General features: G+C 38.7%; 2 protein-coding genes across 3 annotated transcripts in view; both read left to right on the top strand.

The window, feature by feature from the left end:
• The window catches only part of Erich1 (glutamate-rich 1), a gene marked incomplete at its 5' end in the record, with an annotated part of 52793804 nt that overhangs the window by 884856 nt on the left and 51884506 nt on the right, over nt 1-24442 (top strand).
• Tll1 (tolloid-like 1) overlaps nt 1-24442 on the top strand; it is a 198537-nt gene that overhangs the window by 163966 nt on the left and 10129 nt on the right. For all 3 annotated transcript variants that reach the window (XM_087589083.1, NM_001106081.3, XM_087589084.1), the window contains 3 exon segments: nt 4340-4465; nt 6876-7003; nt 16300-16513. In XM_087589083.1, the coding sequence (XP_087445209.1) occupies nt 4340-4465; nt 6876-7003; nt 16300-16513 (468 nt within the window).

Here is a 24442-nt window from a genome sequence, read left to right on the forward strand (position 1 = left end):
TCTGTGAACTTATAAAGTAGCCACATCCCTTGGCAGCACCCAAAATCAGGAATTTGTTATAATGCAAATCCCCTGGTATGTTCATGAAGCAACTCTGAAGCTAGTATTTATGTCAATCCTTTAATGAAAAAAAATGGTGTGTGTGTGTGTGTGTATGTATGTATATATATACATATATATATATATATATATATATAACTTTTAGTTAATTTTGAAAAGCTGTAGACAAGATTATTATTTAGAGTGACGTTGCTCAATGTACTGAGTGGCTAAGATCAAGAAGCAACAGAAGCCCTAACTCTGTTTTGTATTCCTTCGTATGTGTTCATCAGTGAGCTGGGACATCTGAAGGCATAAATGCATTGTTCCATGTCACAATGTGTTATCTATTCCTTAGTTTATCTTGTTCTGCCAGACATGGGCTTCACCATAAGAGCCAACCATGACCTTGGCAATTGGCCTTGGTAACCTTTTACACTAAGCATCCTTAGGACATGAGGGAAAAGGGCACCCTTTGTTTCTTAATAGGTTTCCACTTGGTAAAGTCCACAGTAACTGTTAGAAGAAAACCTCAAAAAATTCTCTTTGAGGTTTATGGAAAGTTCTTAGAAATCTGTCAGATTCAGGCTTAGAAATATTTTGGATTTGGGTACATAATTACATATACTTTACACCTAAATTCCTGGCTCTTTTTGTTCGCTAAGAGGTCTGTTTGCTGTAGGAAAGGAAGGTAAAATTGTATTTGACATTAAGTTGCTATTCAAGGTGCAAGTAAGGGATGGCAACAGACAAAGATTTAGGTTGAATGTCTCTCTAATGATGGTCTTTCAGAATTCTAAACCAAGGGCACTTTTTCATCTTAATAGCTGTGTATTTTCCTTGAAGAAAAAGCCATACTAGATTTCATAGTGTTTTGAGGATAATAGTATCCACAATAGTAATATAATGGTGAATTAAGAAGTAATTCAGGGTAACTATATTTATTAAAATAATAAGTAAGAAAACCACAGACATACTGTACATTCTAAAAAAATTAAAAGTTTTTTATCCCTTTGGAAACTCATTACTTGGGGTTTTGCTAAAGCATAGTCCTAAAAGTATTTTTACAAATTCTGTAGGAAAAAGTTGATCATAAGAATCAAATAACTCAGAACTCCCAGTCTTGGGACAGCTTTGTAAACTATCTCAAAACTACAAAGAGGAATTTCAAAGTAGGATTATAAAAATAATAACAGAATGTAATAAATATATGACAGCAGGTGTATGTCGCATGATCTTTTGTATCATAGTTATTCAATGAATTTATGATCTAAAATTGTGTGTTATAGATTATTGGGAGAGATCTAGATATTAAACCTGGTTTTGTGTGTGTGTGTGTGTGTGTGTGTGTTTGTGTGTGTGTGTGTGTGTGTGTGTGTGTGTGTGGCTAAGGCGAGCTGCATGCAAACAGGAGTAAATGCCATATGTAAGTGCTCACAAATGACTGGATTATTGTACAGAAGTGCTGATTTCACATGTTGCACACTTTCCTTAAGGAATCTTTCTCTAAATTACATATAATCAAACTGTCAGAGGAAAAACTCTTGCATCCCATGTTTCCCTATTACTCAAAATTTTCTAAATCTAAAAAACATTTTCTATGGACTGCCTTCTTCACATATGAGAGACTTTTACAATTTGTTTAGGTTCTAATCAGTTGAATACTTATATAAGATGGAAATATAGTTGAATTGATTTTGAATTATCTCAAAATATTCAATTGAATATCCGTGATACTTTAATGTATTTGTTGATAGTTATTTTTAAAAATGCTTAGTATGAAAATTTTATTTTTAAGTCTCAAAAGTTGTTTCATGATAAAATTCTAATCAAGAATATAATGCATACAGTTACTTATACATGCTCAACAATATCAATTACTAGAAAATTTAATATTATTAATAAAATAAATTTTACTTCCTATTTTATATTATTCAGAAAGGAAAGGTATTTAAAAATCTAATATTCTTATAGAAGTGGTCCATCAGGAATAAAGACAAACAAATTTTTCAAATTTTAGTGTATTTAGTAAAATAATGTATTCATAGTATTATTTTTGATACACCTAATCAAACAGTCACAGATATTCTATTTTTTTTTCAGTCATAGCTTTCAACTATCGGCTTTTATATTTGAGGGAAAAGATAAAAAGTTGTTTTTAAAATTTACCAGAGAGATTAACATCTGTGATTTCTGCTACCTTTACATTGGAAAAATTAATACATTTTCATGTATCAATTCTAGTTAATTATAGAAATTCATCAGAAGGAATTATAAATAAACTGGTTTTATGTTTGATGATCTATGTGTGTCTAGAGAAGCACACGTTATAGGGTAACTCCATTTTAACTCTTTTTATGTGTATATATGTATATGTTTTAGAAGACTCCTACAACAGTAGATTTCTATATGTCCTTTTCAAAGTCTCTTAGTGTTGGTTATCGTTCCATATACTCACTACTCTACCCTCCCTTACTATCTCACACCCCACTTAAACTGTCTTGCTCCATTACCCCTTCCCCTTTAAGTCACCTGCATTATAGCTCTTCTTCCTCAGATAATCACATTCTCCATAGACCCGTACTCACTCCCTGATTTCTATGGGACCTCTACATCTCAAAGCATACCTCAGTATCAGGAGTAATCCAGGAAAGAATTGGAGACAGCAGAGAACTATGGCAAAACTGTTTTCTGCACACAGCAGGGTAGTATGTGTGAGTTCCAGCAGCTCTGACAGCATGTACAACATCTGTATAAGCTCAAGGCACAAAACGTCCCAGTATGGAGGAGGGACATGGCCCTCAAGGCCCAGCCCCCTAGTTGAGGAGTTCTTGGCAACTGATGGCTGCTATTGAAAGTCAGCTTTTCCTAAGCGTGTGGCCTCTAATAGGCTGCCCCTACTCCAGTGGATGAACCTCTACTCATGCATATATTGGCAATGTTAAGTGAATTCCATGGGTATTTAAAAAGATAGAGCCAGATAAGGCCATCCTCTTATATGTGCAGTTGGAGCCATGGATCTCTCCATTTGTACTCTTTGGTTGGTGGTTTAGTCCCCAGGAGCTCTGAGGGGCTCTGGTTGGTTGGTATTGTTGTTCTTCCGATGGGGTTTCAAACCCCTTCAGCTCCTTCAGTCCTTCCCCTAACTCCTCTGTTGGGGTCCCTGTGCTCCGTCCAATGGTTGTCTGTGAGCATCCGCATCTGTATCAGTAAGGTTCTAGAAGAGCCTCTCAGGAGACACCCATATAATGGGAGGGAGGCCCTTGTTCCTGGGAATGCTCAATGTCCCAACCTAGGGGAATGCTAGGACAGTGAGACAGGAGTGGGTGAGTGGGTGGGAGAGCACCCTTATTAGAAGCAGAGGGGAAGGGGTGGGATAGGGGGTTTTTGGAGGGGACACTGGAAAGGGGGGATAACATTTAAAATATAAAGAAATAGAGTAACAAATAAAACAATAAAAAAAATCTTTAAAAAGATAGAACATAGGAAGTTGAAGTGAAAAGTGATAGAGGCCTATAAACAAAACAAGAGGGAAGGGAATTGGGTGGAAATGATCCAAACCTTTTATATTCATGTATGAATACTAAATGAGATATTTTAAAATTGCTCTCAAATTATTAACAAACATATTTCTCCTAAGTCACTTCTACAGGGAAAATCCTGATTTGATGGAAATCAAGAGAATCGGATTGTTTTATAAATGATCATAGTTACGGCCTTTCTTTAAGAGTGATTGTACCCATCTTAGGGCCTCGTTCCACTTCTCTTGTGGTCGTAACAGTGGCTTCCTATACATCTTGTCTTTATTCAGACTATAGATAACTTAAAACTTATTTCCAGAAAAGCTGGTAATGAATACTGATGATCAGATGAAGAATAAAGATTCTCCTGCTTCTACCAGCAGTTTCTACTCTAACACAAGTAAGATGGCCAAATGCCCCAACACTATCAAACTTGGAACCTCTTACAAAATCACTCCAGACCCAACACCAGAGCTCTCAGAGCCTCAGTTCATGTCCTGAGTGACTGTGCTCAGAAATCCAGCCAATGTCCAACACAAGTTCCTTCAGACACTCAATCCACAGGCCAAGAGTCCTAGCCAAACAAGGGATGAGCTAAGCTACGGCCCCATGAGTCTTCTCTGCTTCGTGTTGAAAACCAGGAAATGTGTGGCTTATTTTATCTTCCCTCAGACTTTACCACGATGCACTGAACTCATTTTGATGCCGTTTGTTAAAAAAAAAAAACAAAACAAAACAAAAAAAACTACTGTCTAATCAGGGCTTTATTTCTTTGCCAGATAAGGATGAGTGTTCAAAGGATAACGGTGGCTGCCAGCATGAGTGTGTCAACACAATGGGAAGCTACACGTGTCAGTGCCGGAATGGATTTGTGTTGCATGAGAACAAACATGATTGTAAGGAAGGTATGGGAAAAATAATCTCTTCTTGACAACACCGCGAATCTCACATAGACTGCGTAAATGTGGTCCCCACATTTACTGTTTATCACTTCTGTGAAAGACACTGCTACTGACTACCCAAACCTCAAAAAACATAGCAAAACGACGGAATTCTGTATGGTGCTTATGCTATTGGAAACCCCATTAAATGACCCAAGGCTTCTGCACTTCACACATGGATGACATTTGGATTAAATTTATATAACATAGAAGTTGCTGCAGCACCATCTGCTAGACAGAATTTCACCACGTGGTTCCAAGTCTTTGTAGAAAATTTTGTTACCCTCTCCACATATAAACCCCTCCAAAATGGTTTACATTGGGTGGGATGTTCCTCCCTGAATATGTCATACATTTCCTACATGAGCGATGCTCCTTTAAATATCATAAATATCAAATTCAAATGGTAGATTCTGTGCCCTTTAGAGTTTTAAACAAGGGTTTATGGGGGGGTGGAAAGCATATTAGTAGCATGTTAATAACTTAGTAGATTTGTGTCTGCAAGATTTTGCTAATAGTTTTCATTCTGGCTCCTGTGAGCTTAATGGGAACCATGAGCAGTTATCTAGCTCTTTCTTCTAAGGGGTTTATGCTTTGGAATTGCCCACTTAGATTAGAGACAAGCCTTTCTTGAAAGGAAAATATTACAACTGTAATCATCACTATGCAACGGTTACAGGAGTCATTCTAAAACCAACAGCCTGTGAGCACTATTTGTGTATGTCTTAGAAGAATTCATGATACCCTTATGGGCCTTCCTTTCACCTACTGCCACACATCGGGGATCTCTTCTTCCTCTTCCGTGAGATAATGGCATTGTGCAGAACCATGTGCAAATGAGGACTTTTGCGCTCTGTGTTTATTCACAGGATGTTTATAACTTGGTGGAGTGTGCTACTAAATCAAAGACTGGGACAAAAGGCACAGTGATTTTGTAAACATGAAAAGTAATTCAGAGAAAGGAAAGCAGCTTTTACAGATTATATGTAGAATCCGTGCTCAAATCTATTCCTGACAGTAGCTTTCTGGAACTTATTTTATAGAAAACTTCCTGTTAGACAGAATGATTTCCAGATACTCCCTATTTGTGGTTTATTTTTATTGCCAGGAAAGGAGTTGATCTTTCCTCTCCTTGTGTTGTAGAGTATGCACCTTGTACTGCCTAGCGAGCAGACTCCAACTTTGCCTGAGCTGGTACAGATTCTGAAGATGCCATGTTTCACGGGGGAAAGTCCAAACATGGGCAATAGAAGCCACGTGTCAGTTCAGAATTTTACCTTTTCACAGTTGTGGACCTGATGCCTGCTGGGCAAAGTTACTGTCTTGCTATATAATTCTCTCTCTCTCTCTCTCTCTCTCTCTCTCTCTCTCTCTTTCTTTCTTTCTTCTCCTCCCCCTCCTCCTACTCCCTCTTACCCCCTCTCCTCCTCCTCCTCTTCCTCCTTCTCTTTCTCCTATTCTTCCTCCTCCTCCTCTTCTTCTTCTTCTACCTCCACCTCCTCTGTTGAAAATTAAAATTTTCCTATGGAGCATAGAGTAACATAGAGGGTCTTTTAGGAAAGGAGGAAACTGTAAAGACAGCAACAGAAATTACCTTAATTCAGTTTGGAGATGGACTCTTAGGGAGTCCTGCACTCAAAGATGTGTATTATTCATGTAAGAAAAAAATCTCCCAAATATGGTCTTCTCTAAAGTGAGACAAATTGTGAGAAACATAATGACACAACATGGTAATTTACTGTGACACTCACTGAAGCTATTTCAGAGTTTCTTTTCAAGGTTAGTAGCAATTTGCTTGTTTTTGTTCCACCAAAAGACATTGGGGTTAATTTATTTTGCCAGCTAAAATGTCAGTGTAGACATTCAAGTGGATATTTAACTATATAAGGGAAAGAGAAAATATAAGCACATGAGTCATAGAATGGTTTAACAATGTTAATTATCATTAAGTGATATATCTGTCAATAGCAGAAAAAGAACTGGAAATGACATAGTCCATTGGCTTTTCTTGTGGTGACATCTTACCTGTCTTCCCGAGACCCAGTGTTGATATGGTTGACTTCCAATGCACATTGATCTACTGAAGTCTGAGGTTTCTGATTCAATAGTTTAAAATGGAGGTTCATATTCTTCTAGACACTTATGCAGTTTATGGCAAGCATATATTTCCAGCGATTCAGAGTACAATCACTGCCTGATTATGTTCAGCAACAGATTTTCTACACAGATGAAAATGGCAACATCAGATGTTGTGATGATTAGCTAGCCTGTAGGGAAACCTTTCAGTAGAGAAGGGGGCTAATCAGCTTCACGTTTTTTGGCCTGGTTCTGCACTAGACTCCCATACCAACTCATACTATTGTTATTGGCACAGCGGAGTGTGAACAGAAGATCCACAGCCCAAGTGGCCTCATCACCAGTCCCAACTGGCCAGACAAGTATCCAAGCAGGAAAGAGTGCACGTGGGCCATCAGTGCCATTCCTGGCCACCGCATCAAATTAGTAAGTGATTCCCTTTTTTTGATTAAGCTGATTGTCCGTGTCTTTCTTGAATAACCCACAGGGAAGGGGGAAGAATGTTTTATTTACCTGACTTGAGTCAATTCTCCAGGCTTCTACTTACACAAAATACATGCTTGATTTCCCAGATCAAGGTGAAAGCCATATTCTCCCAAGGACTCTTTAAAAGGCATTATTAAAATTGCTATAAGCATTAGGATTTGCAGCCTAACATTACAGGTTTATTTATAAATGAGAGAATAAATGAAGTAATTCTTAAAATTTCAGAAATTCATCTGGAAAACAATAGCCTATTCTTTCACCTAAAAAAAGAATATAATGTGTTCTTCCGATTGTATAAGTACTATTTGTCTCATAGACAAAGCATGCTTTTAAAAATAAAATCAATTTTGCCTTGTGGTTTGAAGAATATTAATTTACACAATCTACAACTCTTTTTAAAATTTTAGTTATTTAATATATGATTGCTCTGCTGCATATGTATCTGTATGCCAGAAGAGGGCGTTAGATTCCCGTAGAGACTATTGTGAGCCAACATGTGGTTGCCTAGAATTGAACTCAGGACCTCTAGAAGAACAGCCAGTGCTCTTAATCACTGAGCCATCTCTCCAGCCTATAGCTTTACTCTTTTTACTATATTTTACTCACATTATCTGTATAATGCCTCACCCTCAAAAACAGTTAAAAATTCAGCCAATTCTAAAATATGAACTTTAACTTTAATTTTAAATTTCTATAAAAATCAAACTTGTCTTAATTCCAGGGAACATGAGATTGAATTTGGATTTTTTACTCCTATATATTTTTCAAGGATGCTCTTGGTTTCAGTCTTTTTAAAAATTTTTTTATTAGATATATTTTTTACTTACATTTCAAATGGTATTCCCTTTCCCAGTTTACTGTCCATAAGCCCCCATCCCCACCCCCTCCCCCATACGGGTGTTACCCCATCCACACCCCTTACCACCCCCCTGACATCCCCGTGCACTGGGGTCCAACCTTGGCAGGACCAAGGGCTTCCCCTTCCATTAGTTTCAGTCTTACATTTAATCTATTTTGATTTTGAATTATTATTATTATTATTATTATTATTATTATTATTATATTATTTGGTATGAAGTAAAAGCTTAGATTCTAAGCACATATCCAGTTTTTTTCCAGTATCAGTTATCAAAGAAACCAATTTTCTTATTATGTTATTGACATCATCATAAAAAATAAATTTTGTGTAAATGCACAGTTTTATTTATGGGCTCTTTACTCTGTTCTACCAGTCTAAGGGGCCTATTTTTCATGCTGCTACTCTGTTCTTTGGGTTATTACAGCTTTCGAAGCTACATTGAAATAAAGAACTGTGATAATTCTATTGTTTATCCTCAGTGTTGCTTCATTGTACTCCAGTGAAGGTTTACTTCCAAAACAGGTTTGGATCAGATTTGGTCTTCAGTGGTTCATCTTTTCTAGACTAAAAATTCTGAAGGCATTGTGTGAATATTGTTTGGTGGTTCTACACATGGATAGAATGAATGGATTTCGGTCACTTTTACCCCTCCAACTATCTTCTATCAGTCCTGATCTCTCTCCAGTTGAGAAGGGCTAGTTCCCCTCCCTTTCATGTGATCTGTTTATGTCTGACACAGTTTTATTGTTTTAAGACACCAAGTTAATAGTCATTTTCTACAGCAGTTGCAGAAAAATGGGTACATTCATCTCAGTTTTAATGACTGTATATTCCTGTGATTTTTAATGAAATGATCAGATCATTGTGTCATAACTTACAATAGAAAGATGACTTAATCAGTGATACTTGGGAGAAGTCTACTAGAAAATCCATATAATTCTACCATTATGAACGAATGAGGATGTGGGCCTTTATTAAACCCTGATTTTACTATGTCTTGGCTCAAAGAAATACAACTGGCCATTATTTTTGAGCCAATATTTATAAAACACACACACACACACACACACACACACACACACACACACACACACACACACAAAACACAGACGTGCTAAAATAGATCCAATTGAAGCAACTAAAATAGACCCAACTGCTTATGGTGTTTGCTACCGTATTTATCATATACTAGTTGCAGCTTACAAAGTTAAGTGTCAATAAGGCAAAGATATCTACACACAACTCATAGAATTTCCTACCATAACACAATGGAAGAGCTACTGAATAGAAACGACCTTCCTCAGATGACTGGGCTTGTGTTGCTCTTGACGTTTTCCCCAGCGGCCTCTAATCTTTCTTTTTCAAATATTTCATATGAATCCTGTGGTATATCTCATCCAAAATAAAAGGCCAAATACAGTTCATATCTCACAGATGTTTAATTTATTTCTTTTTTCCTTTTTCCTTCCTTTCTTCCTTCCTTCCTTCCTTCATCCTTTTTCTTTTCTTTTCTTTTTTCTTACTTTTCTTTTTGGTTTTTTTTGACTCTTTGATTCTCTTAGTTTGAAAGTTCACCTAAGGCAAACTTCATTAGTTGCATCATCTTGTTGCTTCTTTGTGAACATTTGTGTGCTTTGCCTGGCGCTGTCATTCCTCCAATGTCTGTATTATGAATGAAAGAACCTCTGTAGACGCTGTCTAAAAAGACGGCATATCCTGGGAAAGGGCATGATTATTTGGTGTAATTTTCTATTCTACTTAGAAACCCATAGAATGGACTAGGTTTCCAGAAACACATGGTCAGTACATTCAGACTATTAGCAAAATCAGAGCTCACTTTTGTTTTACTTAAAATGAACTTCTCATTCTTAGTTTGATTTATTAAAGTGTATTTGACTTTCTAATCAGAATTTATGATTATTTCTTGTGTCTTAGCTTTCCTATAATTTAGTTTTCTCCCCTCTCCAAGATTGTAGAAATATAATTTTGATATGGATGTACCTTAATGGTTTTAGTATCAAATCTTTTGGTTTGATGTGGATGTTTAAGAAAATAATTTGGGACTCTGAGATGTAGCTAAGTGATAGAGCACTTGCCCACCATATCCAAAGCTCTTGTTAAAACTACAGCACAGAAAATAAAATAACACTGTTTTAAATAGTTAAAGGTATTGAGTGTCCTGTATCTATTCACTGCTCAGTGTGTGTCCTATAACAATGTATCATGAATCATATGCATTAGTTACTATTGTGGTAATGTGACAAACAGCTTGAAATAAAAACAGCATAAAGGGAAGACTGCAAATGCTGGTTCACGAGTCCACAGGATTTAGCTCAGCATGTTGGGGAAGGCATGGCGGAACAGCTCAGGTCATTGTGGTGAAACAGTGTGATGGAGACTCTTCACATTACCGTGAACCACAAGACAGAGAGGCAGGACCAGGGGTTAGTCTAACCTTCAGCAACCTGTCGTTACTGACCTATTCTGCCAGTGAAGCCCCATGTCCTAAATGTCTCACAGTCTCCCCAAAATAGCAGCACCAGCAGGCAACGAGCATGCACTCACCAGTCCGTGAAGGACAGTTCAGATTCAAAGTGCAATGTGCACCTTGTGACCGGAAGTTCAAGCAGTATTTTTGAAGTCACTCTTATTTCTGAGTTGCTCCCCCAATAACTGTATGGCTTAGGTTTTTTTTTTTTAATTTAGATAAATTAGTTGTATACAGACACTCATCTACACATGGCTTTTTGTGACACAAAGGCCAGACGTCTGGGATCTCTAGCTGAAGTCCTCTGACCTTCTATAGAGCTTCATGCAACTTACTTTAGGGTTGATTTTTGTGATAAGAAACCTCATCCTCATTTTCTGCAGTTGCCTAAAAGCTGTTGTTGTTGTTGCCAAACTGCTGTCCATTTCAAGTGGAAAATTCATTGACTGTCTAATGAATGAGAGCTGTTTGAGTCCCATAAATATATATCAGCTGTGAATCTCTGAATGATTTAATTCTTTGTCAACTCGGTCTGATTCCAGTAGCAAGCTGCAGCCACTTGGCTCTTGACAAGTGTTTGTGTGGTCCACAACCTGCTAGGTCAAAGCCACTTTATTTGATGAGATAACTTCGTTATGTTAAACAGATGTTATTATTTATTCCAACCATCCTGAATGTCACTGGAGGGTGAAATAGTCCCTCCTTTTCCAATGAAGCAGTGAATGGGCTGATCACATGCAGTAAGTCAATTCTGATTTGCTTTTAGCTATTTATGGGGTATCCTTTACAAAATTGTTACCCCAATCCTTCACAAAATGGTCTCCTCTACATGGGAGATTCCCATGTCTCCTCTATATTTCACAGCAAGAAATGATAATTACTTGGCCTGTGATCTAGTTAGGGTTTCTATCACTGTGATGAAATATCACTCCAAAACAGTTTAGGGAGGAAAGGGCACACTTCAACTTTCAACTCCCAGGCCATCATACTTCATCACTGAGGGGAATCTGGTCAGGAACTCAAGGCAGGAACAGTAGCTGAAGTCAGAAAGTAACTAATATTGCTTACTGACTTACTCCTCATGACCTGGCCAGCCTGCTCTCTCCTAGCACCCAGTATCACCTGTGCAGGGGTAGCACCACCCACACTGAGCAGGACTTTTCCACATCAGCCACCACTCAAGAAAATGCCCTACAGACTTGCCTTCAATCAAGTCACATGCAGGCATTTCCTCAAATGAGAGTCCTTCCGAAACCACTCTAGTTCATGTCAAGTAGACATAAAAGAAACCAAAAGGACACACAATGGTTTGCAGACACCGATTTCATGAAACAATGTTTTATTTTTTTATGGTAACATTGTTCTTGTAATTCAGAGGCTTGGTTTCCTACCTAATAAAGAATTTGGCTGTAGCCAAGCCAATTTTTCTTTTAGTGGTTTCTTACCAGTTCCACGCTGATACTAGGAGTGTGGATGTGCGCCCAGTTGTAAGAGGCCGATTGAATAATATCTCATGAAAGGCATGAAACCAGAAAGTTTGGTTGGCTACATTAACAATCTTCAGGGTGAGATGAGAATGGCGGTTAGTGAGGTGAACGAACTGACAGACGGAATCAAGCTTCTAGACATCAACCGAGGCTCTTCTGCGTCCCATACACTGTGTCTACCTTAGTGTACTCCAGCCCTAGATTATAGAGCTTGACAAGTTTAAGTCACAGCATGACCCGTCTCGGTGACAGCTTCCTTGGCTTGCTGCACCACAGGGTAAATAATTTCTGATGCTGACTTCTCATTCACTGTTTCCCTAGGCAGTTCTGATTTCTGGTGAGGTTCTTTGTGCTACAGCCAATCTTATTTTCGTATTTCCTACTCCTTTTGTTTGTATGAATTGAGTATTGCTCTCGCCTTGTAGTATTCAGAACAAGCAATATCTCATGTTCATGGATACTGTATTTTTGTTAATCTTTCTAGTAGTATGCAATATCATAACATATAAACTCCCCCTTCTCTTCTTGAACTTTTTAATAACTCCATTAGTTTCTCCCACTTCTTCCTTAGAATACATTGCTCATCTTTTCTCTTCCAAAAGCAGAAGACAGATTCTAGATTAGCGTGGGATAAATACAAAGTCTATCAGTGAGAGTTTACTTTTTTAGTATGTCTCTAATTAAAATGGCAACCATAACTTTTCAGAATTGCTTCAGAGGAACAATATGCACAACTATACTGAAACTACAGTGGAACTATTGGTGCATATTTTGTATTTCTTCTTTTCTATTTTTTTTATTTTTCCTTCGTTTTTTAATCTTTTTTAAAAAACATTTATTTATTTTATGTGATTATGTGATTACACTGTCGCTCTCTTTGACATACCAGAAAGGGGCATCAGATCCCATTACAGATGGTTGTGAGCCACCATGTGGTTGCTGGGAGTTGAACTCAGGACCTCTGGAAGAGCAGTCACTGAGCCATCTCTCCAACCTCTGTGTAGTGATTTTTTAATATTTAAAAATGAAGTGTTAAATAAAGCAGGGGTTTCTTTGAAAAGGTTCTGTCTTGGGGGTGGAATTCCTCACATAGCTGACCTGCCTGAGGAAGTGGGGAAGACCTGCACAGACACCTTCCCAGACTTCCAGACTTTCCCCATCTCCTGCTTGATTCTTTCCCAACTCTGACCCTACCCGCTTACCACCCACCCCTCCTTTTAACAACTTCCTGGCCACAGCCTGGTGTAAAGCCAGGAGGCCTTTCAGGTTTGGCTAACAGGCATAACTTTAACACGTGGAAAATGGCACAGAGGAGGAGACAGCCTTCATTACTAGCAAAGGACTCTCAGTTCCTGTTGGGTTCCTGGACTTGCTGCTCACGTGGCTGCAAATATTTTGTATTTCTTAACGTCATACTGCTTAGCCTTGCTCTGTAGACTTAAATAAGGGTGTTGGTTTAGTTTTGTTTATCTGGTTTTTGTTTGTTTTTCTTGGATATATAAGGGTTCCTGTGAAGAAAAAGAAACAGTTAATTGGCAATTGCAAATAGTCTATAATCTGTGGGAATTATGAAATACTAAATATTTGAACAATACTGTTTTCAGGCCATTCCAATTAATCTTTCTTGGGGCTTTAATGAATCATATATCTAGTGAATTTTTAGTTTCAATTTAGAAATACATACATATAAAATTTCTGCAGAAGTAGAACAGTGTTTTTTATTAATGTATTTATTTATTCACATTACATTCCAGTATCAGCCCTCTTGTTGCAGTTCCCCCTCACAGAGCTACTCCCCCAATCCTCCTTTTCCTTCTCCTCTGGCATGTCAAGTCACTGCAACAGCAGGCACATCCTCTCCCACTGAGGCAAGGTAAGGTGGCACAGTTAAGGGACCAGAATTCACAAACAGGCAGAAGATTCAGGGACAGCCCTCACTCCACTTTTAAGGGGACGTGTATGAAGACCAAGCTGCACTCGTGTCGCACATGTGCAGAGGGCCCATGCTTGCTCCTTGGTTGGTTAGTCAGCCTCTGGAGCCCTTAAAAGGGCCATGTTAGTTGGCTCTATTAGTCTTCCTGTGGAGTCCCTATCTTCTTCAGGGCCCCCAATCCTGCCCCCAACACTTCTACAAGATTCCCTAGCTCCATCTAATGTTTGACTATGAGTCTTCGCATCTGGTTGCATTAACTGCTGGGTGAAGCCTCTCAGAGGACAGTTATGCTAGCTTCCTGCGTGCAATAAACAGTATAATTAATAGTATCAGGGATTGGTTCTGGCCCAAGGGATGGCTCTTAGTTTGCACCAGTCATTGGTTGGCCATTTTAAAATGGTATAAATAACAGCAAAACATGGCAAAGTTGCTAAGGTGCCATAGAATGAGGATAGCATTTAATGGAAAAATAAACGTAAATATCCTGGCTTAACAGAGTGTTTGTTTTAGTGTTTTAGAAAACTATGGTGTGTAAGACCAACTAAAATGACAAAAAGTCAAAATTCTCTTTTATTAGACTATAATGGTTTCCAACATTTATCTTTCCTGAAAATACAATAGTTTCCTTATGGGGATCTTTTTAGGGTAAATAGTAAAATGATGTTCACTCACTGTGATAATCAAAAGGAAACAATGTTTCATGTTTGCCCCAATGCTTCAGATGGATTTTCTCTAATATTTAACCTATCATTCATATTATATAATTATCGTGGGAGTTTAAATTCCATGTAGAGTTAATTACAATGGTGACAAATTGGAAAGGGGATAGCCCAATATTTACATAAGAATAACACGAAGAACAATGAGATAGAATACAGGACTGGGAAATAAAAATCAAATCTAGACACAGTTCATATTTGGCAGAAAAGACAAAAACAGACAAGGGGGGGGTGATAGTCAGAATTCACAAAGAATAGCAGAAATTAAATAAAACTGAAATAAAACTGCAGGTCAACAAATGAACAAATAAACTGAATGGATTTTTTTAAAGGAATTGCAAATGACCCCTAACTGTTTTTGAGGAGATCAATATTCCCAGCCATTGGGGAAGTTCAAATTAAAACTATTGTAAGATGCTTTATTCTACCCAAAATGGCTACCATCAACAAATCAGAAAACAAGCGTTGGCAATGATGTGGAGAGAAAGGAACGCTTATGCACTGTTGGTGGGGTATGGATCAGGACAGCCATTATGGGAGTCAGTGTGGAGAGTTCTCAAAATTAAAAAAACAAGTTACAACTACCATATGACACAGCTGCTTCATTCCTGGGAATATAGTATTTATCGCTGCTTTATTCACTGTAGCAACAAATTGGGATTGACTGAGTTGTTCATCAAAATAAGAATGGTGTATGCATATTATGCATGCATATGAATAGAACTCAGCTGTAAAGGAAGATTTGCAAGGAAGTGGAGAGACTTAGAATGTGTCATACTGAGCTGTATCACAGAGTCTGAGAAGAAAGAAAGAGAGAGAGAGAGGGAGGGAGGGAAAGGGGAACTATAAGGGGATTCAGAAGGACTGAATGCAAGCAACGGACATGAACCTTGATGGACAATGTAAAGCTAATGGTCATTCTAATTCTAATTCTGCCATGGAATATTTGTTTGTTTTTCTATTTTGCTGGTGGATAAATAGTATAAAACAGCTTCAGTACTGAAAATATAGGATTTAACTGAGTCTCCACAGCTTCCATTCTGAATGTCTATACTAATCGTATACAAGTTTATTCAGGTCTAAAGACCTTGCATTTGCTTATTTTGGGACTAATTTTAAAGATTCATTTGTAAGATTATTTTCCAAGTTTATAAAATTAAAACAGTTATAGTAGTTGAAAATGTTATAATATTCTGCTTAGTAATTTCAAATCACCCAAGGCAGCTTTCCTTCAAGATGCCTGAGGTAATGAATTTATAAAGAGAAAAGGTTATCTTGGCCCATAATTACAGAAGAATGAGTCCAAGGTTGCATTATGTGGCTTGTGGCAGAGAACTTCCTGGTAGGAGTTCAAGATTCAAGGGAGTAGTCTTCACACCATGGTTAGGAAAAACACATGAGAGGCCGAAATAATTGGCATGTCCATCATGACCTAAAGGCCTCCCAAAGAATTGTTGCTTCTAGAATCTGCACAAGAGTTTGGTCTGTCTGGAGTCAAATCTGTGACAAACAGCCCTTGCAGAATACCTGATCTCTGGCTAGCATAACAGTTACACTGACACCTTGTGTTTATCTTTATGCTCTTACCGTAAGTCAACACCATGTGACTCTCACAAGCCTTCCGATGATGTGCTCCATGCATTAATTCCCGTGTTTACCATGAACGAATTTTATTAATAGTTGATTATTCCCCTGGAGAATTTTTTTGAATGATGTGTTGCTAGATAAAAGTTCCCTTCTTCTGCAATAGGCCTTCAATGAGTTCGAGGTTGAGCAGCATCAAGAATGTGCATATGATCACTTGGAAATTTTCGACGGACAAACGGAGAAGTCACCAATCCTTGGCCGGCTGTGTGGCAGCAAGATACCAGATCCCCTCATGGCTACCGGGAATGAAATGTTTATTCGATTCATTTCTGATGCCTCTGTTCAAAGGAAAGGGTTTCAAGCCACCCACTCCACAGGTCAGCAAATCATCTTCCTGTTTTACTTCTAAGAAAATACTGTTGAAAAACTAATCTTCAAATCAGCATATAAGCTAATGGGTTTCATGAATACATATATATATATATATACATATATATATATATATGTATATGTATACATGAACTTACTGCCATACTTCTTTCCTCTCTTTTTTATTACTCTTGGTATGTAGATGTGCCTTATTAATGAAATTACCCCAAGTTTTAACTGTAGCTGATGTCCTAGCTATGTTCCTTTTGCTGTGATGAAATGCCTTGACAAAAAGCAACCTTGGGGTCAAAGAAAACTGGCTCACAATTCCAGGTTGCAGTTCATCTTTATTGGGAGGTCAGAGCAGGGACCTGAAGCCGCTAGTTACATTCCTACTCAAGAACAGAGAGAAGTGCATGCCCTGTGTGCTGATTCATTCACAACTTGCTCCATATAACCCGGGAGGCACGGATCCCCTATCCTGAATGTAGGGCAAACACAGTGAGCTGCATTTCCCCACATTAATTAATGTAATTAAGGAATCCCCCACAGACATACCCAGGGTCAACCTGATCTAGACAAACCCCCAGTGAGACTGTCTTTCAGATGATTCTGCATTGTGTCAGGCTGCCAATTAAAAGTAAATATCACAGCTGGTAAATCTCACTGAAATGTGTTATATGGAATATTTGGGAACTATTCTGGCTACCTTGATGCTTTTGCAGAAGTTGAAGATTTGCGGAATATAAAGCAACTAATAATAATAATAATAATAATAATAATAATAATAATAATAATAGACACCCGAAGATCCTGGCCCGCAGCAGCTCTCTGCTCCCAGACCCGGTGAGAGAGAGACCCAACTGCCTGGTCAGGTGGGCACTCCTGAGGCTGCAGAGCGGAAGAGACCACCAACACTGCTCACCCCTGCCCACATCCCTGGCCCAAGAGGAAACTGTATAAGACCTCTGGGCTCCCGTGGGGGAGGGCCCAGGAGCGGCAGGACCCCTGCCTGAGACACCGCTGGAACCTGAAAGAAACAGACCGGATAAATAGTTCTCTGCACCCAAATCCCGTGTGAGGGAGAGCTAAACCTTCAGAGAGGCAGACAAGCCTGGGAAACCAGAAGAGACTGCTCCCTGCACACACATCTCGGACGCCAGAGGAAAAAGCCAAAGACCATCTGGAACCCTGGTGCACTGAAGCTCCCGGAAGGGGCGGCACAGGTCTTCCTGGTTGCTGCCACTGCAGAGAGCCCCTGGGCAGCACCCCACGAGCGAACTTGAGCCTCAGGACCACAGGTAAGACCAAATTTTCTGCTGCAAGAAAGCTGCCTGGTGAACTCAAGACACAGGCCCACAGGAACAGCTGAAGACCTGTAGAGAGGAAAAACTACACGCCCGAAAGCAGAACACTCTGTCCCCATAACTGACTGAAAGAGAGGAAAACAGGTCTACAGCACTCCTGACACACAGGCTTATAGGACAGTCTAGCCACTGTCAGAAATAGCAGAACAAAGTAACACTACAGATAATCTGATGGCGAGAGGCAAGCGCAGGAACACAAGCAACAGAAACCAAGACTACATGGCATCATCGGAGCCCAATTCTCCCACCAAAGCAAACACAGAATATCCAAACACACCAGAAAAGCAAGATCTAGTTTCAAAATCATATTTGATCATGATGCTGGAGGACTTCAAGAAAGACATGAAGAACTCCCTTAGAGAACAAGTAGAAGCCTACAGAGAGGAATTGCAAAAATGCCTGAAAGAATGGCAAAAATCCCTGAAAGAATTCCAGGAAAACATAAATAAACAAGTAGAAGCCCATAGAGAGGAGACACAAAAATCCCTGAAAGAATTCCAGGAAAACACAATCAAACAGTTGAAGGAATTAAAAATGGAAATAGAAGCAATCAAGAAAGAACACATGGAAACAACCCTGGATATAGAAAACCAAAAGAAGAGACAAGGAGCTGTAGATACAAGCTTCACCAACAGAATACAAGAGATGGAAGAGAGAATCTCAGGAGCAGAAGATTCCATAGAAATCATTGATTCAACTGTCAAAGATAATGTAAAGCGGAAAAAGCTACTGGTCCAAAACATACAGGAAATCCAGGACTCAATGAGAAGATCAAACCTAAGGATAATAGGTATAGAAGAGAGTGAAGACTCCCAGCTCAAAGGACCAGTAAATATCTTCAACAAAATCATAGAAGAAAACTTCCCTAACCTAAGAAAAGAGATACCCATAGACATACAAGAAGCCTACAGAACTCCAAATAGATTGGACCAGAAAAGAAACACCTCCTGTCACATAATTGTCAAGACACCAAACGCACAAAATAAAGAAAGAATATTAAAAGCAGTAAGGGAAAAAGGTCAAGTAACATATAAAGGGAGACCTATAAGAATCACACCAGACTTCTCGCCGGAAACTATGAAGGCCAGAAGATCCTGGACTGATGTCATACAGACCCTAAGAGAACACAAATGCCAGCCCAGGTTACTGTATCCAGCAAAACTCTCAATTAACATTGATGGAGAAACCAAGATATTCCATGACAAAACCAAATTTACACAATATCTTTCTACAAATCCAGCACTACAAAGGATAATAAATGGTAAAGCCCAACATAAGGAGGCAAGCGATACCCTAGAAGAATCAAGAAACTAATCGTCTTGGCAACAAAACAAAGAGAATGAAAGCACACAAACATATCCTCACATCCAAATATGAATATAAAGGGAAACAATAATCACTATTCCTCAATATCTCTCAATATCAATGGCCTCAACTCCCCAATAAAAAGACATAGATTAACAAACTGGATACGCAAGGAGGACCCTGCATTCTGCTGCCTACAGGAAACACACCTCAGAGACAAAGACAGACACTACCTCAGAGTGAAAGGCTGGAAAACAATTTTCCAAGCAAATGGTCAGAAGAAGCAAGCTGGAGTAGCCATTCTAATATCAAATAAAATCAATTTCCAACTAAAAGTCATCAAAAAAGATAAGGAAGGACACTTCATATTCATCAAAGGAAAAATCCACCAAGATGAACTCTCAATCCTAAATATCTATGCCCCAAATACAAGGGCACCTACATACGTAAAAGAAACCTTACTAAAGCTCAAAACACACATTGCACCTCACACAATAATAGTGGGAGATTTCAACACCCCACTCTCATCAATGGACAGATCATGGAAACAGAAATTAAACAGTGATGTCGACAGACTAAGAGAAGTCATGAGCCAAATGGACTTAACGGATATTTATAGAACATTCTATCCTAAAGCAAAAGGATATACCTTCTTCTTAGCTCCTCATGGTACTTTCTCCAAAATTGACCATATAATTGGTCAAAAAACGGGCCTCAACAGGTACAGAAAGATAGAAATAATCCCATGCGTGCTATCGGACCACCACGGCCTAAAACTGGTCTTCAATAACTATAAGGGAAGAATGCCCACATATACGTGGAAATTGAACAATGCTCTACTCAATGATAACCTGGTCAAGGAAGAAATAAAGAAAGAAATTAAAAACTTTTTAGAATTTAATGAAAATGAAGATACAACATACTCAAACTTATGGGACACAATGAAAGCTGTGCTAAGAGGAAAACTCATAGCGCTGAGTGCCTGCAGAAAGAAACAGGAAAGAGCATATGTCAGCAGCTTGACAACACACCTAAAAGCTCTAGAACAAAAAGAAGCAAATACACCCAGGAGGAGTAGAAGGCAGGAAATAATCAAACTCAGAGCTGAAATCAACCAAGTAGAAACAAAAAGGACCATAGAAAGAATCAACAGAACCAAAAGTTGGTTCTTTGAGAAAATCAACAAGATAGATAAACCCTTAGCCAGACTAACGAGAGGACACAGAGAGTGCGTCCAAATTAACAAAATCAGAAATGAAAAGGGAGACATAACTACAGATTCAGAGGAAATTCAAAAAATCATCAGATCTTACTATAAAAACCTATATTCAACAAAATCTGAAAATCTTCAGGAAATGGACAATCTCCTAGACAGATACCAGGTATCGAAGTTAAATCAGGAACAGATAAACCAGTTAAACAACCCCATAACTCCTAAGGAAATAGAAGCAGTCATTAAAGGTCTCCCAACCAAAAAGAGCCCAGGTCCAGACGGGTTTAGTGCAGAATTCTATCAAACCTTCATAGAAGACCTCATACCAATATTATCCAAACTATTCCACAAAATTGAAACAGATGGAGCACTACCGAATTCCTTCTACGAAGCCACAATTACTCTTATACCTAAACCACACAAAGACACAACAAAGAAAGAGAACTTCAGACCAATTTCCCTTATGAATATCGACGCAAAAATACTCAATAAAATTCTGGCAAACCGAATTCAAGAGCACATCAAAACAATCATCCACCATGATCAAGTAGGCTTCATCCCAGGCATGCAGGGATGGTTTAATATACGGAAAACCATCAACGTGATCCATTATATAAACAAACTGAAAGAACAGAACCACATGATCATTTCATTAGATGCTGAGAAAGCATTTGACAAAATTAAACACCCCTTCATGATAAAAGTCCTGGAAAGAATAGGAATTCAAGGCCCATACCTAAACATAGTAAAAGCCATATACAGCAAACCAGTTGCTAACATTAAACTAAATGGAGAGAAACTTGAAGCAATCCCACTAAAATCAGGGACTAGACAAGGCTGCCCACTCTCTCCCTACTTATTCAATATAGTTCTTGAAGTTCTAGCCAGAGCAATCAGACAACAAAAGGAGATCAAGGGGATATAGATCGGAAAAGAAGAGGTCAAAATATCACTATTTGCAGATGACATGATAGTATATTTAAGTGATCCCAAAAGTTCCACCAGAGAACTACTAAAGCTGATAAACAACTTCAGCAAAGTGGCTGGGTATAAAATTAACTCAAATAAATCAGTTGCCTTCCTCTATACAAAAGAGAAACAAGCCGAGAAAGAAATTAGGGAAACGACACCCTTCATAATAGACCCAAATAATATAAAGTACCTCGGTGTGACTTTAACCAAGCAAGTAAAAGATCTGTACAATAAGAACTTCAAGACACTGAGGAAAGAAATTGAAGAAGACCTCAGAAGATGGAAAGATCTCCCATGCTCATGGATTGGCAGGATTAATATAGTAAAAATGGCCATTTTACCAAAAGCAATCTACAGATTCAATGCAATCCCCATCAAAATACCAATCCAATTCTTCAAAGAGTTAGACAGAACAATTTGCAAATTCATCTGGAATAACAAAAAACCCAGGATAGCTAAAGCTATCCTCAACAATAAAAGGACTTCAGGGTGGATCACTATCCCTGAACTCAAGCAGTATTACAGAGCAATAGTGATAAAAACTGCATGGTATTGGTACAGAGACAGACAGATAGACCAATGGAATAGAATTGAAGACCTAGAAATGAACCCACACACCTATGGTCACTTGATTTTTGACAAAGGAGCCAAAACCATCCAATGGAAAAAAGATAGCATTTTCAGCAAATGGTGCTGGTTCAACTGGAGGGCAACATGTAGAAGAATGCAGATCGATCCATGCTTATCACCCTGTACAAAGCTTAAGTCCAAGTGGATCAAGGACCTCCACATCAAACCAGACACACTCAAACTAATAGAAGAAAAACTAGGGAAGCATCTGGAACACATGGGCACTGGAAAAAATTTCCTGAACAAAACACCAATGGCTTATGCTCTAAGATCAAGAATCGACAAATGGGATCTCATAAAACTGCAAAGCTTCTGTAAGGCAAAGGACACTGTGGTTAGGACAAAACAGCAACCAGCAAATTGGGAAAAGATCTTTACCAATCCTACAACAGATAGAGGCCTTATATCCAAAATATAAAGAACTCAAGAAGTTAGACCGCAGGGAAACAAATAACCCTATTAAAAAATGGGGTTCAGAGCTAAACAAAGAATTCACAGTTGAGGAATGCCGAATGGCTGAGAAACACCTAAAGAAATGTTCAACATCTGTAGTCATAAGGGAAATGCAAATCAAAACAACCCTGAGATTTCACCTCACACCAGTTAGAATGGCTAAGATCAAAAACTCAGGTGACAGAAGATGCTGGCGAGGATGTGGTGAAAGAGGAACACTCCTCCATTGTTGGTGGGATTGCAGACTGGTAAAACCATTCTGGAAATCAGTCTGGAGGTTCCTCAGAAAATTGGACATTGAACTGCCTGAGGACCCAGCTATACCTCTCTTGGGCATATACCCAAAAGATGCCTCAACATATAAAAGAGACACGTGCTCCACTATGTTCATCGCAGCCTTATTTATAATAGCCAGAAAATGGAAAGAACCCAGATGCCCTTCAACAGAGGAATGGATACAGAAAATGTGGTACATCTACACAATGGAATATTACTCAGCTATCAAAAACGAGATTATGAAATTCGTAGGCAAATGGTTGGAATTGGAAAATATCATCCTGAGTGAGCTAACCCAATCACAGAAAGACATACATGGTATGCACTCATTGATAAGTGGCTATTAGCCCAAATGCTTGAATTACCCTAGATCCCTAGAACAAACGAAACTCAAGACGGATGATCAAAATGTGAATGCTTCACTCCTTCTTTAAATGAGGAAAAAGAATACCCTTGGCAGGGAAGGGAGAGGCAAAGATTAAAACAGTGACTGAAGGAACACCCATTCAGAGCCTGCCCCACATGTGGCCCATACATATACAGCCACCCAATTAGACAAGATGGATGAAGCAAAGAAGTGCAGACCGACAGGAGCCGGATGTAGATCTCTCCTGAGAGACACAGCCAGAATACAGCAAATACAGAGGCGAATGCCAGCAGCAAACCACTGAACTGAGAATAGGTCCCCTATTGAAGGAATCAGAGAAAGAACTGGAAGAGTTTGAAGGGGCTCGAGACCCCATGTGTACAACAATGCCAAGCAACCAGAGCTTCCAGGGACTAAGCCACTACCTAAAGACTATACATGGACTGACCGTGGACTCTGTCCCCATAGGTAGCAATGAATATCCTAGTAAGAGCACCAGTGGAAGGGGAAGCCCTGGGTCCTGCTAAGACTGAACCCCCAGTGAACTAGTCTATGGGGGGAGGGCGGCAATGGGGGGAGGGTTGGGAGGGGAACACCCATAAGGAAGGGGAGGGGGGAGGGTTGGGAGGGGAACACCCATAAGGAAGGGGAGGGGGGAGGGGGATGTTTGCCCGGAAACCGGGAAAGGGAATAACACTCGAAATGTATATAAGAAATACTCAAGTTAATAAAAAAAAATAATAATAATAATAATAAAATCAGTTTGGTTTCCTATCAGTGTAAACTGGGGAAGTAGAAATATTTCTAAGTATTCGTGTACTTAATCTTATAACTAATGTTATTAGTTTCACTGACATGTTGCCTTTTACAGATAGAAAGCTATACCTTGCTATTAAAAACTTGTATTTCCTCTACTAAACTGTTTACTTTTTTAAGCCAGTTTCTTCCTAATACATGTTTTGTAAAGGATTTGGGAATTTATTTCTTTGTTCAACAGATTGTCATTTCCCCTTAACTTCTATTTGGTATGACCTTTTCCCTAATCCTGATTTTTTGCTATTTAGGAAAAAATTTACTTAAGAAAAGTATAAATATGTAGAGGTCAAATGAGTAAAGATAAAATTATTTATATCATGGGGTGAATTTAAATATATGGTCCATAAAATACACTAAGGAATATTTCCTTTTCTTTTTAGATTTTAGGGGGGAAAAGGATAATCATAGCTATTTGTAAAAGTCATTGAGCTTATAGTGACACCTGGTGGCCATATTGAAGTACTATATAGGACGATGTCAGACTAATACATGCCCATATGTGAAATAATTTAATACAGTATTTGTCATGTTTTCTTGG

Source organism: Rattus norvegicus, chromosome 16 (assembly GCF_021556685.1).
Source record: "Rattus norvegicus strain SHRSP/BbbUtx chromosome 16, alternate assembly SHRSP_T2T, whole genome shotgun sequence".
NCBI lineage: Eukaryota > Metazoa > Chordata > Mammalia > Rodentia > Muridae > Rattus > Rattus norvegicus.